At 33.3% G+C, this 19,311-nt stretch overlaps 1 protein-coding gene across 1 annotated transcript; it reads left to right on the forward strand.

Annotated features, from left to right (window-relative positions):
* Positions 1-240: 240 nt before the first annotated feature.
* LOC131167629 (uncharacterized) lies at positions 241-18,505 on the forward strand. The gene is made up of 2 exons (XM_058126422.1): positions 241-429; positions 18,185-18,505. The coding sequence occupies exons 1-2, from the start codon at positions 241-243 to the stop codon at positions 18,503-18,505; spliced, it is 510 nt and encodes a 169-aa protein (XP_057982405.1).
* The last annotated feature ends 806 nt before the right edge of the window (positions 18,506-19,311 follow it).

Genomic DNA, 19,311 nt, shown 5'->3' on the forward strand with positions numbered 1-19,311 from the left:
AGTATTAGTTGGGATGCCAACTATAGTTCTTGGAAATTTTTTATGGCTACCATCTCTTGGAATTTTAGATACCCACAAGAAGAGGATCTAGGCATTTCAATTCTTAAGAATGAGAAAGGAAAAATATGTACCAAGAGAGAGGGGCCAGGGCTGTGAGGGCCTACGGTGAGGCAAGGTGCGATGGGTGAGGACAATGGGCAACGACCAACAGCGACGGGCGACTAGAGACCGCGAACCAAGATGCGACGAAGAGAGGATGGGGAGAAGAGAGGGGCTGGGGCTGCGAAGGACGACGACGAGGCCAGGGGCGACGACCAACGGCAACGGCGACGGAGAGAGGATGGGATTGCAGCGGAGGGGATTACAGCAGCAAATCGGAAAGACATGGAAAGGAGGGAAAATGAGGGGGATTTGGGGGGAACCTGCTGGGTAAGTGAAATAATTTTTTCTTTTTAAAATAAAAAAGCTAGTAGTGACGAATCTAAACCGTCACTAATACCCTACTATTAGTGACGAATTTTACAAACTGTCACTAATAGTGTCAAATAAATTATTTTTAAAATTTTTTTAAATAAAAAAAGCTAGTAGTGACGAATCTAAACCGTCAAGAATACACTATTATTAGTGACGAATTTTACGAACTGTCACTAATAGTGTCAAATAATTTTTTTTAAAAAATTTTTAAACAAAAAAACTATTAGTGACAAATCTAAACCATCACTAATACCCTACTATTAGTGACGAATTTTACAAATCATCACTAATAGTGTCAAAAAAAAATTTTTTTAAAAATTTTAAATAAAAAACTATTAGTGACGAATCTAAACTATCACTAAGACCCTACTATTAGTGATGAATTTTACAAATCGTCACTAATAGTGTTAAATAAATATTTTTAAAAATATTTTAAATAAAAAACTATAATTGACAAATCTAAACCGTCACTAATACCCTAATATTAGTGACGAATTTTACAAATCGTCACTGATAGTGTCAAATAATTTTTTAAATAAAAAACTATTTGTGACGAATATAAACCGTCACTAATATCCTACTATTAGTGACAAATTATACAAATCGTCACTAATAGTGTCAAATAATTTTTTTATTTATTGATAAATACTAGTAGTGACGGTTAACTAACTGTCACTAATAAGTGACTTTTAGTGACATTAAATTCATCACTAATACCCTATAATTGTCGCTAAAATTTTCCTAGTATATTTTCCGTGCGAAAAATTGTTTCCCGTGCGGTTTTTAGTGACGAAAGTATTAGTGACGATTTTAAAATTGTCACAAATAGTGTTGTATTAGTGATGGCTGCAAAAATCGTTACTAATGCCTACACTACTAGTGACAGTTCTTAAAAACCGTCACTTATATAAACTTTTAGTGACGAAATTGAATTCGTCACTAATACTTTCATCACTAAAACTAGTTTTTTTGTAATGAGGATTGATATGTTGACTAGTGAATATAAAGCCTTTAGGATGAATTCTGATGAGACCATCACAAGTATGTACACTAGGTTCACACATATAATAAACTCAGTAAATGCTTGAGGGAAAACCTATTCCACCTATGAGTTTATTCACAAAATCCTTAGAGGACTTCCACCCATTTGGGAACCTAAAGCCATAGCCATTACGGAAGGAAGGAACCTGAAAGAATACTTCTCTATGTGAACTTATAGGATCTCTTCTCACCTATGAGATGGCTATGAATGAAAGAAATACAAACAAGAATAAAAAATCAATAGCCCTTAAGGTAGCTAAAGAAAACTCTAGTGAAGAAGAGGAAGAGTCAAGTGACCTAGATGGTGAAGAACTAGCATTTATTACTAAGAAGTTCGAAAAATTCTGTAGGAGAAATAAAAAGTTTGCTAGAAAGTTTTTTAACAAGGTTTTGAAATTTGAAAAAGGACAAAACAAGCTAGAAGGAAAACAAGAAAGAACCTCCCATTGTATAATTGCAAAAAGGTAGGAATATTAAAACCCGAGTGTTCCATAGCTAACAAAAAAAGGTTGCCAAAAGAAGAAAAAACGAAGAAGGGGCAATGAAAGTATTGGGTGACACCAGTTCAAGTGAACGGAACGTGAATCAAGTGATCAAGAAGTGGCCAAACATTATGCTTTATGGCGAATGATGATGTGAGGTAAATTCTCCTATTCCTCCACGAATCTAGTGAAGTTATATGTGACTCTATGATAGTATGCATCCTACAAAGAAATGCAAACTGCACTCTTTACTTCCACAATAGATTGTAAGAGTCCAAAAAGAACTGCTTAAAAGAACAAAAATGAATCATTAAAAAAAAAAACTTGACACATAAAATCAGTGCAAAAGAACATGATCACATATCGATGTCGCACTTATGAAAAAGATAAATTATTATCCTCAGAGGTAGTTTGAATACCAAGTGAAATGGGTCAAAATAGAGATGATTAAAAATTAAGGATCTTGACGGAAAAATTGAAGATAAAAAGAAAATCAAATACAATTTACCAAAGGAAGAAACTTTGAAAAGTTGCTGGTAAACAAAGATGTCATTAGAAAAGGAAGGCAAATGGATTATAATGGCAAAAGAACAACAAGGAAAAAAAAAGTCTTTACATGGGCTATTTTGTCAAAGAGCAAAAATACTAGTCAAGTACTTTCCTCAAACAAGATCTACAACACACTACATGTTTCCTATGTAAGAAAAAAGGACACATAAATTTGATGCCATTACAAGGAGTTTTCCCCCGCCATGTAAGAGGAAAGAAAGTAGGAAAAATTAAAGAAAAAAAAGATGAATTAAGAAGTAAAGAACGTTTGGATTCCCTAAGAGTAAACACATTAAATCCTTCTGTAGGTTTGCCTTTAGGACTTGGACAACCAATCCCAGGCCAAATGGGGTACGGGACAAAGGTTGTTCTAGCACCATGCCCGGAGATAGATCCCAAATCACTCATCAGCAAAAAGATGGGGTATGTCGTTTTGGACCATGCTAAGGGTAATAATTGGATCTGGTAAGATAGGATAAAGAAACCTAACTTAATATTGATAGTGTTATTAGTCGAGAGGTTACACATCATCTATTAAGCATCAGCCAATAAGTGACAACGGATGGATGTAACCTTAAAGATCAATGTGTGTGCAAATAGAGAAACACACAAGTTCTTCCCTCCTCAATGATTGAAATGTATATGTGGTGGCCGGTACAAAGCTTTCAATCTGTTTTCATGCTAACAAACAAGTAGAACTTAACATATTTGGTTAAGTGAAGTTACTTTAGGATTCATTGATGAATGCAAGGTCAAGTGTTCAGAAGAATTCATGAAAGCTTGTACTTCAAAGAAGGATGATTATATGAAGCTTCAAGCATGGATTCAAAAATGGATTTAAAGATAAAGCTTGAAGATCATGAGAGCATGAGGATTAAAGATAACTTGATGAAAGCTCAAAGAAAGATGAAGCAAGCTTAAAGACCTCAAGGAATTGAAGAATTGAAAATTTGAAAGAGTTTATAGGAAATTTCATGTAAGTACTTCAAAGAATTTCAATATGGATGCATGAAACTCTTAGGTAAATTTATTGGACCTAGATACCATTTAACATACATAGAAAATATTTTTATAAGGTCAAAATTTTTTTCAAAAAGGTTAGAATCATTTTTGGAAGGAAAAGCACCAAAAAGAGGAGTTTCCAAATGCTGTCAATTTTTCTACATCCGCATTGAGGTGCATTTTTTTCTATCCAAAACTCCTTATTTTAAAATGTATTCAACATGAAAGTTGTAGGATTTTCTCTTAACTTTCGTTTGAAATTATAATCGTCAAAGTTGGAGTTATACAGAAAACGTTATGATCAAAATACTGAAGGGTGCCCGGCCACCTTACTCTCCCTTTGGTTTAACTGGACAGACAATTGCCAAAAATGGACAGTCATCTGTCACGCGGCTGCTTTGAATTTTTTCATAACGGTCAAATTTTTAAATGAGGTTGTTTGGGGCTCAAAATTTGTAAAAACTTTGGGAATACTCCAAGTCACTTGGGGATCAAGTTACATAATTTTTAAAGTTTATAAATAAGCCTCAAATATCATTGAATCAATGCACGAAGAATTCAAGCAAAAATTCAAAATCTCTCCCAATTGCTCTCAAATTCTCAAAGCTCTCTCTTGGTCTCAACTTGCACGAATTCAAATGAGTTTTTACTGATCTTCTTCCACCGGAATTATGCTACAAATTCTAAATCTTTCAATCATTGAAAGAATTAATCGGTGATATACTTCATTGAGCTTCAAGTTAAATTCCATATTGTTATTTACTTTGAAGTATATAGTTCTGAATTGTTGTACTAATTAGCTACTTGAGGAGCAAATTATTTGTACACATTTATTTAATTTATTTCTTGTAGATTGAAGATTCTAAGGATTGTTTGGATCGTTGGCTAAGCAAGGAGATTTTGCTTAGAGAGGCGAGCTCTAACCTAGTTAAGGGGTGACCGGACGATGGGATATTGTTTGGAGAAGGTGGGCTTTAGCCTTACCCAAGGAGTGTTGTAAACGTATTGTTCCGCCTGTCAACGGAACATATTTAGTGAATCCTTTGGTGGTTTGCCAAAGGCGAGGACGTAGGCTGGGTATAAGCCGAACCTCGTAAAAATCTCTGTCTCACACTTTCTTTCCCTACTCTTTATTTTCAGTATATTTAAATTAGGTGGACGGTTTAAATTGAAAATCATATATACTACGTATATTTGGAAATCAAATAAACTTAAAATTTAATTTTTATTTGGGTTGCGAAAACTGAAAGGGAGTACATTTGTTAAACCATATCTTGTGGAAACCATACGGGAGTACATTACTTGGTTAACATCCCAAAGATAAATTAATTGAGAGTTTATTTGAATTATGAATATTGGGAAGAGTGTGGATATTGTGTTGATTGGAGTTTATATTACATATCATATTAAGCAAATCAATTAATACAAGGCTTCACATAAGCAAACACAAATTATCATTCACTACAGGGCTTAATTCAAATTTATATCCAAGGCTGACAACAAAAACTGAAAGTTGAATTTAATATATTAATGTATTGTGGTTGAGTGGTTTAAAGTTTAATATTGATTGGAATGTGTTTATATTTCAAAGAGTGCTGAATTTTGCAAAACTTTCATCAAACTAAATAGTGCTGCATTTAGCTTGTACTTGGCAAATCAATTGGTTGTTTTGATTGAACTTTGTATTGGTAATTTGTTTTGCAGTTGTGGATTATACAAAGAGAATTTTCATTAAGTTACAACGTATATCTTGATTGAATGTTTTCGATTGATTTGGATAGTGTGGTTGATTGAAAGGTTGATTGATTAGATACTTGATTGTTTAAATAGTTGAGGTATAAAAGGAGCTAAGTTCTTGTGTTATTGACAAATTAAACAAACAAGTCAAGATTCGGTTAAAAGAAATAAAAGAAGTTTAAGATGTTTTAAAAGGAATTAAAAAAAAATTTTAAAACCCAATTCACCCCCCTCTTGGGACTACACCTTGCTTTTCAATTGGTATCAAAGAGGGGTTATAGAAAATCTTAATTAGTAGCTATAAAAAAATCTTAATGACTAACTTAGGCGTAACTCCCTTTGGAGAGGGACAATCTTCAACTAGGCCACCAATCTTTTGTGGACACAACTATACATTTTGGAAAGAGAGAATGCAAATATACCTTCAAACCATGAATTAGAAAGCTTGTGCGGTTGTCATGGATGGTGATCTAATTCCTACCACATTAGTAGATGGAAAACAAATACCTAAGGAAAAGAAAGACATGACTGAAAGAGATTATAAAATGTTCCAAATAACCTCTAGTGCTATGAATGCTCTATATTGTACTTTAGATGCCAATGAATTTAATAGAGTAATGACTTGGAAATCAGCTAAGAAAATATGGGACAAGCTTGAAGTCACTTACAAATGCACTATAGATGTTAGGGATAATAGGATCGATATGCTCACGAGAGAGTATGAAGCTTTTAAGATGAACCCGGATGAATCCATAACTAATATGTTTACTAGGTTCACTCATATAATTAATTCCCTAAATGCACTAGGAAAAACCTACACTACTTATGAGATGATAAGGAAAATTATTAAAGGGTTGCCACCTATATGGAAACCAAAAGCCACTGCCATAAACGAAGGAAGAAATTTGAAAAACACTTCCTTAGATGAACTTATAGGTTTTCTTCTTACATATGAAATGGCAATGACTGAAAAGAATGGAAAAACCAAAGCCAAAAAATCAATAGCCTTTAAAGCCTGAAAAAACAACTCAAGTAGTGAAAAAGAAATGGATGAAGATGAAGTAGCCTTCATATCTAAAAAGCTAGCAAGGATACCAGGGAGAAACAAATTCAAAAAAAGAAATCAAAACTCTGAATCAAAAGAAGAAGATATTAGCAAAAAGAAATCTAAAAGTAAAACTCCTATATGATATAATTGCAACAAAGCTGGACATTTAAAACCGGAATGTCCTCTACTTAAGAAAGAGTCTAAGAAGAAAAAGAAAAAGGCCATGAAAGTCACTACTTGGGACATGATGAGTACAAGTAGTTCGGAAAATGATTCAAGTGACCAAGAGGTTGCTTATACGTGCTTTATGGCTTGGGACGATGAGGAAAACTCCTCATCTAAATCTTCAAATAATTCTTATAGTGATGAATTCAATGATGAGTGTATGCCATCTTATAAAGAATTTCAAAATGACTTATTCAAAGTACATAAGATGCTGATCAAAGTAACCAAACAAAACTCATCATTGAAAAACAAAAATGAAGCTATGACAAAGGAGTTAGAATCCAAAAATCTTGTTGAAAAAGAAAAAGATTTAAAAATTAAAGAATTAGAAAGCATGAATGAAAAAATGATAGAAGACCTACGATCCTTATCCTCTATAGAATATAAGAAAGATATATATATATATATATATATATATTTCTGAAATAGAGGATAAAGTAAGAAAATTATCTCTAGAATTAGAGATATCACAAAAGAAGATTGACAACAAGAAAGACATTGAAATAAATGATCACAAAAATCAAGTTGAAGATAAAGAAAAGATCATTTATAACTACACAAAAGGAAAGACAAACTTTGACAAAATGATAAGCTCACAAAGAATGTCTCTAAATAAAGAAGGCATTGGTTTTAATGGAATTGAAAATAAAAAGAAAAAGAATCTTTACATGGGTTATTTTTTGAAAACTTCCAAAGATTATACTAGCACATGTTCTAATGCCTACACTAACACCATGTGCTATCAATGCAAGAAAAAGGGGCATATAACCCCTAGGGTGTGGTTCAAGTGGTAGTGCGAGTTGCGGGAGTGCCTCTCACGAGGTAAGGTGTTCAAACCCTCCCGGGCACGTTTCCGCCCCTGAACTCCTGAATTTACCCTCCTTTGCAGTTGTGGGGTCAACTTCAAAGCGCGCAGGATTAGTCATGTGGACCGTAAAATGGACGCGTGGATACCCGGTGTGTAATCTAAAATTAAAAAAGAAAAAGAAAAAAAGAAAAAGGGGCATAGAAAGTTTGAATGTCCATTTAAGAATAAGGGTGTAAAAACTAAACAGCTATGGAGAGTAAAAGAAACATCCTTTATCAAACCAACCGGACCCAAGAAAGTGTTGATCTTATTGGTCATGCCCGGTTTTGATTATAACAAATAATCATTGTATCTAATGAGTGTTTGAGGTTTTTGTGCAGGAACTAAGATTGTTGAAATCAAGATGTGCACAAAGTAAGAAAAGCCCGAAGACCAAATTTTATACAATATTGTAATATATTTAATTGGTCCGTAATAGTAAGTAGGTATTTGGTTTGTAATAAGCTCACACACATCACATGTATGATTTACTACGTAAGCTCAAAACAAACCATGAATGAGAAAGGACCTTAGAAAGACCGAAGGTCGACCGACACCGGACTTTTTTGGTGTTTTCAAATTGGACCTCAAATGACCCTAGGACACACAAATTTGCATATATGTTTGTTAGACACTTGAATAGGGTTTAATTGTGTCAAAACGGGACTGAAATGCACACTTAGTGCACTTTCGGTTGACCGAACCAGGTAGTTCATTCTGCCCTGGTCGATCAAACCAAGCCTAGGTCAACAATTGACCAAGGCCCTAGTCGACCAAATCAGGTAGTTCAAAACTCCTGGTTGACCGAAACACACCCTGGTCAACATTTTGACCGTTTGGTCGATCGAGCACTTTTGTTGTCCAACTACCTGGTCGATCGGAGGGTCCTCAGGAGAAATCCCAGCGGTCTGGTCGACCGAAACAGGTAGTTCAAAATGTCCTGGTCGACCAAACCTCAGAAAATTGAGGAATCGCCCTCTCTTGGTCGACCGAGACCTCAGTTCAAAAGTCCCCTGGTCGACCGAACCATATAAGACTTGGTCGACCGAAACATTTCTGGTCGATCGAACCTTTCGGGTTGCTCTGATTTTTTACTGCTGTTAATATTTTTTAAACAGGGTTAAAATGTTCTAAATATCATTAAACTTTCCTAAGAATACCCAATAGGTCCCCAACGGTCATATTCTCTCCCATGTCTATATATATGAGTTCATTTGAGAAAATTAGAGGTGATTAGCCACTTTGATTAGGGAACAATTCCCTAAAAAATAAAAACCCTATACTACTCATTTTCTTACTCAAATCACTCATACTTGCCTTATATTATTGGCTACATCATTAGTAAGTTGATTGAGTGTTTTGCTTAAATAGGTTTGCTCTCCTTGTGCTACTTGTTTGACACGATTTTCTTGAGAGCCAAACCTAAGGATTCTTAAGGGGCTTTTGTTAATAAGCCTATCCTAAGAAGATTTTGTTTGATCTTCTAAGCTTGCACCTTTATTGCAAGATCTTAAGAAGATTGTATTTGTTTTTGGTTGCAAAAACTTTTCAAACACTTCCAAATATCTATTGCACTTTTATCTTGTAAAATATTTGAAGAGATATTTGTTTGTGTGATAGTGTTCTTTGTTGCAATACTCTTTCACTCATATATTATTTGCTGAATACAAAGATTACACATCTTTTGCAAACCAAGCATATACATCATTTAATACCAACATGCTTGAGATATCTTGTTAATTGAAATACTGGAGACTTGACATCTTTGTGTAACTTATATGTTGAATATCTTGTGATACAAAGATTGCTTGTTCACCACTCTCACGTATGCATTACACTGATAGAAAATACTTTGAGAGTTGAACCATCTAGACCACATTAAGCTTACATATTGAATCATACTATGGTGTTTGTGATTGCGCGTATCTAGGTACACATCTGCTTTACTTGAAAGCATACTCATTATACCATTTGATTGTATTTTAAATACACATTTGTTGTATTTCCAGGCACGGGTCTGAAGAGGGAGACTAGCCCTAGAATAGTCCCGGATTGGCTTAGACCCGGTTAGGAAAGCTAAGTGCGTCGTCCTGTTAAGGCGTGTAGGTTGAGGTCAGCCCCGCTAATTGACCTGGGTAAGGTTGAGGTCAGCCCTGTGTTAATTTGACCTAGTTGTAAACGGTGTCGCTCCACCCTTAAGTGAGCTATTAGTGGAATCCTATAACTTGTGAGTCAGAGGCGGAGATGTAGGAACAGTTGACCAAACCCTGATAACATATCGTGTGTCTATTTACATCTCAGCACTTTATATTTACCGCACGTATATGTTATTGTATGAATGATGTGCATGATTTAAATTCCACGTATTTTATTTATTTGCACATTTGAAATTGTGTAGAAAGACCCTAGGTTACCAAATCATATTGACTTCTAACTTAACCTAGGAGAAAAGTTTAAAATTTCCAATTCACCCCCCCTCTTGGGAATACACCTTTTCTAACAGAAAGTATGGGTACCAAGATGCAAGACTAGTTCATAAATGAAAAACTCCACAGATTAAGTCATTCCCCTTTAAAAATTGAGAAAGTAACTTAATTCATGATCAACAAATGAGTTTAAGAGCTTATTATAAAAAATTCAAGAATGTCATTGTTGGCAAAATCATAGGATGATTTATTTTTAAAGCTTAACTTATGAAAATATTAAGAAAATATCAAATTGAGCTTATTACATAAGTACTTCAAGTTGATTCAAGTATGATTTTTCATTTTGAAGCAGACTAGGAAAAGAGACCTAGAAACCTTAGATTAAGTCTTGGAACTTATTTTTCAAAGAAGAACAAATTGAGATTTTAAGTCTAAATAAACAAAGAAGAAAGAAATAAAAGATTTCTTGAAATGAGGAACAACTGGTTGACAGATGACTGCTTGTCATGGATAGTCAACTGAAAAATTAAAGGACCTTAATTAAGTAGACAGAAGCATTACAGACGACTGTCAGTGAAAATTGAGATGACTGCGTAGGTTTTGTCAGTCGTTTGTAACCCTTCTGTTCATTTTTAAAAAAAACTTGGTTGTTTAGTGACAGATGACTACCCCTTATTGACAGGCGACTGCATAAATTTTTTTTAAAATATATTTGAGAATGAAATGCTATATGCTACATGCTTACATGCCTATATGATATGCTATATGCTACATGTGTATGACTTGACTTGACTTCACTTATATTGATAATTTATGGCTCACTATTTGCGCAAAAGATTATTGAGCAAAGCATGAATTTTGACATAAGATTAATTCTTGACCATGCATGCTAATAATGAATCAAGTGGATAAATTTGTCTTGTGCTGTTCTTTATATCTATGAGCTATGAAAGATATAATAAGTTATATTTGTATCCATGAGTTATGCATAATGTGATAATGACCTTGAAATCCATAAACTATGCATGATGTGATAGTAGCTTTGGTATCTATAAAGTATTTTTGGTATCAAAATTTAAAAGCTCACTTGGTATCAAAATCTAGAAGTTCAATTTGTCTTTTAAGTATGACAAGTATGATTATATCTATGGGCATAGTATGACATTAATGATATTAGCATGATATTGATATTTGAAACATGATGTGAATCAATGTTTTGAAATATAGGATGATGAAAGTGTAATTGGTAACAAAACTGAATGTATTGAATTCAGGGGGAGTGTTATGACTTATTGCTTATATAATGATCGTTTCCCTATTAATCAATTGATATCATGAATTGAATTTTAAATTGGTATCACATATTTTTCAGTTGGTATCACATATTTTGTTAAATTGGTATCATAATATCAATAATTGAAATCTTGAATATTGTCTAAAGGAGAAAGTTGTTAGTAATGAAGTTACAACTCACATACTTGAATGTTATAACACACTACACATGCTATATTAAAAAATAATAAATTGAGTGTATTCATATGTTTGATATGCATGTTTAATGATATGCTCAAAACGTGATTTTATTTGAACTTAATCATTTTTTTTCTCTTTTTGATTGATGTCAAAAGGGGGAGAAGTTTTAAGCAAAAATTGAGCATGAGATTGCAAAAAGTGAGCATGAACATAATATAACAAAAGGAGGAGAAGTACTTGATGTTAATTGATAAACTTGAACTTAAATAAAGTGATGAGCATGATTGTAAAATGAAGTTATGAGCATGATTATAAAAGAGTTTTTGAAATTAATATTGATCTTGCAAATATTGTCAAGATGATGCTTATTGAAAGGGGGAGTCTTTATAAGGCTCACTCCAATTTTTGCTACTTGTTTGTCATCATCAAAAAAGGGGAGATTGTAGGCCTTACAAGGCTTAATATCTTATTTTGATGCTAACAAACAAGTAGAACTTAACATATTTGGTTAAGTGATGTTATTTCAGGATTCAATGATGAATGTAAGGTCAAGTGTTCAGAAGAATTCATGAAAGCTTGTACTTCAAAGAAGGATGATTATATGAAACTTAAAGCATGGATTTAAAAATGGATTTAAAGATAAAGCTTGGAGATCATGAGAGCATTAGGATTAAATATAACTTGATGAAAGATCAAAGAAAGATGAAGCAAGCATAAAGACCTCAAGGAATTCAAGAATTGAAAATTTGAAAGAGTCTATAAGAAATTTCATGTAAGTACTTCAAAGAATTTCAATATGGATGCATGAAGCTCTTAGGTAAATTTATTGGACCTATATACCTTTTAACATACATATAAAATATTTTTATAAGGCCAAAAATTGTTTCAAAAAGGATAGAATCATTTTTGGAATGAAAAGTACCAAAAAGAGGATTTTCCAAATGCTGTCAATTTTTCTACATCCGCATTAAGGTGCATTTGTTTCTATCAAAAACTATATATTTCAAAATATATTCAACACGAAAGTTTTAGGATTTTCTCTTATATTTCTTTTGACACCAACATCGTCAAGTTTGGAGTTACACAAAAAACATTATGATCAAAAGACTGAAGGATGCTCGAAGTTGACAACTTGACAGACGACTGTCAAGAACTAGACAGTCGACTGCCAGTGCACTTTATGGTGTCTGTTTGTGTTTGGATAGTTGACTGCCACCTTACTCTCCCTTTGGTTTAACTGGACAGATGACTACCAAAAATGGACAGTCATCTGTCACGCAGCTATTTTGAATTTTTTCATAACGGTCAAATTTTTAAATGAGGTTGCTTGGGGCTCAAAATTTGTAAAACCTTGGGGAATACTCCAAGTCACTTGGGGATCAAGTTACATAATTTTTAAAGACTATAAGCCTCAAATATCATTGAATCAATGCACCAAGAATTCAATTTAGCAAAAATTCAAAAGTCTCTCTCAATTGCTCTCATATTCTCAAAGCTCTCTCTTGCTCTCAACTTGCACGAATTCAATTGAGTTTTTACTGATGTTCTTCCACCAAAATTGTGCTACAAATTCTAAATCTTTCAATCATTGAAAGAATTAATCGGTGATATACTTCATTGAACTTCAAGTTAAATTCCATATTGTCATTTACTTTGAAGTATATAGTTTTGAATTATGGTACTAATCAGCTCTTTGAGAAGCAAATTATTTGTACGCATCTATTTGATTTATTTCTTATAGATTGATGATTCCAAGGATTGTTTGGATCATTGGCTAAGCAAGGGGATATTACTTAGAGAGGCGGGCTTTAGCCTAGTTAAGGAGTGACCGAACGAGGGGATATCGTTTGGAGAAGGCGGGCTCTAGCCTTACCTGAGGAATGTTGTAAAGGTATTGTTCCGCCCGTCAAATGAACAGGTTTAGTGAGTCCTTTGGTGGTTTGCTAAAGGCGAGGATGTAGGTTGGGTATAAGCCGAACCTCGTAAAAATCTCTGTCTCACTCTATCTTTCCCTACTATTTATTTTTAGTATATTTAAATTGCATGGATGGTTTAAATTGAATATCATATATACTACGTATATTTGGAAATCAAGTAAACTTAAAGTTTAATTTTGATTTGGGTTGCAAAAATCGAAAGGGAGTACGCTGGTTAAACCATATCTTGTGGAAACTATACGAGAGTACGTTACTTGGTTAACATCCCAAAGATAAATTAACTGAGAGTTTATTTGAATTATGAATATTGGGAAGAGTGTGAATATTGTGTTGATTGGATTTTATATTACATATCATATTAAGAAAATCAATTAATACAAGGCTTCACATCAGCAAACACAAATTATCATTCACTACAGGGCTTATTTCAAATTTATATCCAAGGCTGACAACAAAAGTTAAAAGTTGAATTTAATATATTAATGTATTGTGGTTGAATGGTTTAAAGTTTAATATTGATTGGAATGTGTTTATATTTCAAAGAGTGCTGAATCTTGCCAAACTTCATCAAACTAAATAGTCCTGCAGTTAGCTTGTACTTGGCAAATCAATTGGTTGTTTTGATTGAACTGTGAATTGGTAATTTGTTTTGTGGTTGTGGATTATACAAAGAGAATTTTCATTAAGTTACAACGTATATCTTGATTGAATGTTTTTTATTGGTTTGGATAGTGTGGTTGATTGAAAGGTTGATTGATTCGATACTTGATTGTTTAAATAGTTGAGGTATAAAAGGAACTAACTTCTTGTGTTGTTGACAAATTAAACAAACAAGTCAGGAATTGGTTAAAAGAAATAAAATAAGTTTAAGAAGTTTAAAAAGGAATTAAAAGAAATTTTTAAAACCCAATTCACCCCCCTCTTGGGACTACACCTTGCTTTTCAATATTGCTTAAACTTTGAAAAGATGAACTCTCAAAATATTACATGCTTAGTATCTATGAATGAGGCTAGTTGGTTATGGCATAGAAGACTAGGACACGCTAGTATGGACTTATTGTCAAGATTAGCTAAAAAGAATTTAGTTAGAGGACTTCCTAGTACAATGTTTGTAAAAGATAAAATATGTAATGCTTGTCAATTAGGAAAACAAACAAGTCCAACCTTAATAAAAAGAAACATATCTCCATTAGTCGGCCCTTAGAGATTATTCACCTAGATTTGTTTGGACCAACTAGGACACAAATTCTAGGAGGAAAACAATATGCTTTCGTCGTCATTGATGACTACTCTAGGTTTACATGGGTACTCTTCTTAACCTAAAAGGATGAAGCATGAAATCTATTAGTAAACCTATGTAAAAGACTTCAAAACGAAAAAAATTATGGCATTACAAACATTAGAAGTGATCGAGGAAGAGATTTCAATAATAAAGATGTAGAAAATTTCTGCAATGAACATGGAATTAGACAATTTTTCAGCACCAAGAACTCCACAAAAAAATGGAGTTATAGAAAGAAAGAATATAACACTTCAAGAAATGGCTAGGACTATGTTGAATGAAAACAAATTACCTAAATACTTTTGGGCCGAAGCGGTTAACACCACATGTTATGTGAGAAATAGAATATTTATAAGAACAAGTTTAAACAAAACTCCATATGAATTATAGAAAGGAAGAAGACCCAATATAGCCTACTTTCATGTATTTGGATGTAAGTGCTTTGTGCTTAATGACAAAGATAATTTAGGGAAATTCGATGCTAAGTCGGATGAGGGTATCTTCCTAGGATATGTAGCAAATAGCAAAGCCTATAAAATCTACAATAAGAGAACACTCACTATTATTGAATCAATCTATGTAACTTTTGATGAAGCTAATCCTTATACTAAAACAATTCAAATTGAAGAGAAAGATGACTCTTTAAAAAACCTAGAGAATTTAGATATTGAAGAAGTAAAAGAAGAAAAAGAAGAAATCATTGAAGAGAGTCCAAAAGATAATCCTATAGATAATTATGAATTACCAAAGGAGTGGAAATACATAAGAAATCATACCAAAGACCAAATAATAGGAGAACCTTCTAAAGAAGTAACTACATCTTTGAAAAATCTATGTAATCACTATGCATTCCTATTTTAAGAGGAACCTAAAAATGTTGAAGAAGCCTTAAAAGATGATTCATGGATAATTTCTATGCAAGAGGAATTAAATCAATTTGAAAGAAGTTAAGTATGGAAATTAGTACCCAAACCTAAAAATCATTCAATTATTGAAACTAAATAGGTTTTTAGAAATAAAAAGGATGAAAATGGTATAGTTGTCAGAAACAAAGCTAAACTAGTAGCTAAAGGGTATAACCAAGAAGAAGGAATAGATTATGACGAAACTTTTGCCCCCGTAGCTAGAGTGGAAGCAATAAGAATGCTATGAGCTTACACATCCCACAAAGAATTCAAATTATACCAAATGGATGTTAAAAGTACTTTCTTGAATGGATATATAAATGAAGAAGTATACATAGAACAACATCCAGGATTTGAAGAAATAAAGCAACCTAATCATGTATTTAGATTAACCAAAGCTTTGTATGGATTAAAACAAGCTCCTAGAGCTTGGTATGAAAGATTAAGTAAATTCTTACTAGATAATGGTTTCTCATGAGGAAAGGTAGATAGCACCTTATTCATAAAATCCAAAAACAAAGACATGCTTATAATCCAAATCTATGTTGATGATATAATATTTGGTTCTACAAATGAAAAATTATGTAAATAATTTGCAAAATGCATGGAAAATGAGTTTGAAATGAGTATGATAGGAGAATTAAATTACTTCCTAGGTTTACAAGTAAAGCAAGCTAAAAATGGAACATTCATTAATCAATCAAAATACATTAAAGATATGATTAAAAAATTTGATATGGAAGGATGTAAACCAATAGGAACTCCTATGAGTACCTCAATAAGTCTTGACAAAGACGAAAAAAGGAAAACTAGTAGATATAAAATACTATTGAGGTATGATAAGAAATTTGTTATACTTAACAGCTAGTAGACCGGATATAATGTTTAGTGTGTGCTTATGTGCTCATTTTCAATCAAGTCCTAAGAATCACATCAAGTAGTTGTAAAAAAAAATTTTTAAAATACTTATGAGGAACAATCAATCTAGAACTATGGTATCCAAAAGACACCGAATTTGAAATAACTAGTTCTTCAGATGCCGACTATACCGGATGCAAGATTGATAGAAAAAGCACAAGTGGCGTATGTCACTTCCTAGGACGTTCCTTAGTATCGTGGTTTTTAAAGAAACAAAACTCAGTAGCTTTATCAACTGCTGAAGCTAAGTATATTGTAGTCGGGAGTTGTTATGCACAAAGTCTATATATGAAACAATAGTTAAAAGATTTTAATATAGAATATCAAACAATTCCAATCAAGTGTGATAATACAAGTGCAATAAATATATCTAAAAATCCTATATCACACTCTAGAACAAAACATATTGATATTAGACATCATTTTTTGAGAGATCACATTCAAAAAGAAAATATAAGACTTGAATTTATCAATACAAATGATCAATGGGCTGATATTTTTACTAAACCTCTCTCAGAAAACGGATTCCTAACCATTAAAAGAGAGCTTGGTCTATTACTTAACAGAGAAATTTTGTAAAGAATCAAATTTTAAGAAAGATCAATAGTCAACCAACTGACTAAAAACCCAGTTTACTGACTGAAGGAACAAATATATCTGAAATAGTAAATATTCAGCCAACTGACCATAGGGTCAGTCGACTGACTGACAGAAATCTCTAAACTTGTTTATAAAAACCCTAGCCCTTTGAGTTGTCAGTCAATTGACCTAGGGTTTGTGCTTCACCCATGCTCTCACTCTTCTTTATCCCTCAGTCCTTCCTCCTCCAATTCTACTGAAATCTCATCATCCATTTCCTATTCCTCACACAACTCTAGGGGTCTTCACCTTCGATTTTTATCGAAAATCCAAAAATACCACTAACTAAGAGCGTTGGACACAAGAATCCCTCCACCTCTTCTCAATCTACTGAGGACTCAACCATTAAATAATAGCTTGTCACTCCTTATGCCAAGAGTTTCTACCGAAATCACTTATACACGGCGGATCTAATACTAGGTAAAGTTCTTAATACCTCATTTTTCACCTCTAATTTCCCTCACATCCTATCATTATTCGATGCACTAGGATGGAAGAATTTTATCTTGTATCAAGGCAAGCACACTTCCCTAAGCTAGTAAAAAAATTTTATGCAAATTTTGTCAAGGAAAAAACCGGGCTTTCTGCCGAAGTAATGGGAAAATCCATTTCGCTTACTCCCGATTCCATAGCCAAAATTTTCAAAATTCCCAAAGGAGATTTCGAATGCCCTCCTTTTGGCACATATTGGATAATGGAACATGACTTTACTCAAGAAGCATTTCTTCCCTTAATTATGGATACCGAGCCTATTTCCTTTGAAAATCCACCTTTGCACAAGCACATGAACCTTCAAGCACAAATTCTTCAAAAGATCATCGTTTATAATATCCTTCCTCAAGCCGGTTCACACACATATATCTCCTACTTAGACTATTTTTTACTATGGTGCTTTCTCAAGGGCAAGAAACTAGACCTACCTAGTCAAATGCTCAAATGGATGATATCTCGTGTTGAAGCACAATAGGTTATTCTTCCTTATGGTGGAATTCTAAATCAACTCTTCGCAAATTGCAAGCATCCTCTCCTACTGATTTCTTTGTGAAACGAACCCATTACGATATTTTCAATTCCACTACTCTAAAACTAATGGGTATGAAAAATATGAGGATGGATGCATTTTAAAGGGAAGTGGAGGTCAAATGCATCAACCTCCTGTTGTTACTGCTCCTGTGTGGTTTAATCCTTTTTATCAGTAGTTTACCACCTTTAGTAACACCATGCAAACTAGAATCCATTCTCTTCAAACAAACTTTTCTTTCCTTCAAGCAAATTACACTTCACTTGATGAACACCTAAGTCATGTTAAGAAACACTTAGCAAGCTCCTTAAGCACTACTAATCCCATGGTCATTAGTTCTGCTCCAACAAGTAATAATGAGAGTGATGATGAGGACTCTAAGGAAGAAAATGATGCTGAAGATAAGGATGATATGGAGGAAGAGAATGGTTCTGAAGAGGAAGAAAAGGATGGTTCAGAAGAAGAAGAAGAAGAAAAACATGATGATGCTGAAAGGTGATCTTTAAACTGTTCTTGTACTCAACAACTAAATCTTGGAACTTTTTGAATGTATTCAATATTTTGTATGTAAAACACTTAGTTTGTTAGCTTCCTTTGCTTTGCTTTTACTAGTATGACCTCTTATCTTGTTAAATGGCCTATTACTCTTACCCCTTGTTTTGATTGATGTCCAAAGGGGGAGAGATTATGGAAAACAAAGCTGATACTTTGAGCATATTTAATACTTTTACCTTGTTTGACTATTTTTGAATATGTTGAATATTTATGAAGCATATTCACCAATGTTAAAGTACTTTGAGAGCATATTGAACATATTAAAGCATATGGAGCACTTTACATGCTATATTGAATTATAATGGATTATGTGTGTTCATAAGCTCGATATATGTATTTGATTTCATATACTTAAAATATTGAAAGAATGCTAATAGTAAGTGGGAGCCTTTTTAATGGAACCCTCATCTTTGTTCCTCGTTTGTCATCATCAAAAAGCGGGAGATTATTGACCTACATGGCTTTTCAATCTTGTTTTGATGATAACAAATGAAGAATATATTAACATGTGTTGTTAAGTGATAATGTTTCAGGATTGAACAATCAAAGTGCTCACATGGTTATCACGGGAGGATGCTTAACAATAAAAGTCAATCAAATGAAAGCTTAAAGCCTACTGGGACTTGAAGCTGAACCTCAGGAGATGGAAAAGAGCTTGAAGACTTAGTGCTAAATGAGTTCATGCTTAGAAAGTCATTTGTAAGTACTTCAATTCAACATTATATAGATATATGAAGCTCATTAGGATGC

The sequence above is a fragment of the Malania oleifera genome, chromosome 11 (assembly GCF_029873635.1).
Source record: "Malania oleifera isolate guangnan ecotype guangnan chromosome 11, ASM2987363v1, whole genome shotgun sequence".
NCBI lineage: Eukaryota > Viridiplantae > Streptophyta > Magnoliopsida > Santalales > Ximeniaceae > Malania > Malania oleifera.

What these genes read in the sequence shown, in the direction of transcription:
- LOC131167629 (XM_058126422.1), top strand. Translation starts at nt 241, where the DNA reads ATGCGACGAAGAGAGGATGGGGAGAAGAGAGGGGCTGGGGCTGCGAAG. An exon ending in ATTTGGGGGGAACCTGCTGG is followed by an intron (nt 430 to 18,184) that starts GTAAGTGAAATA and finishes TTTTATCAGTAG; the next exon opens with TTTACCACCTTTAGTAACAC.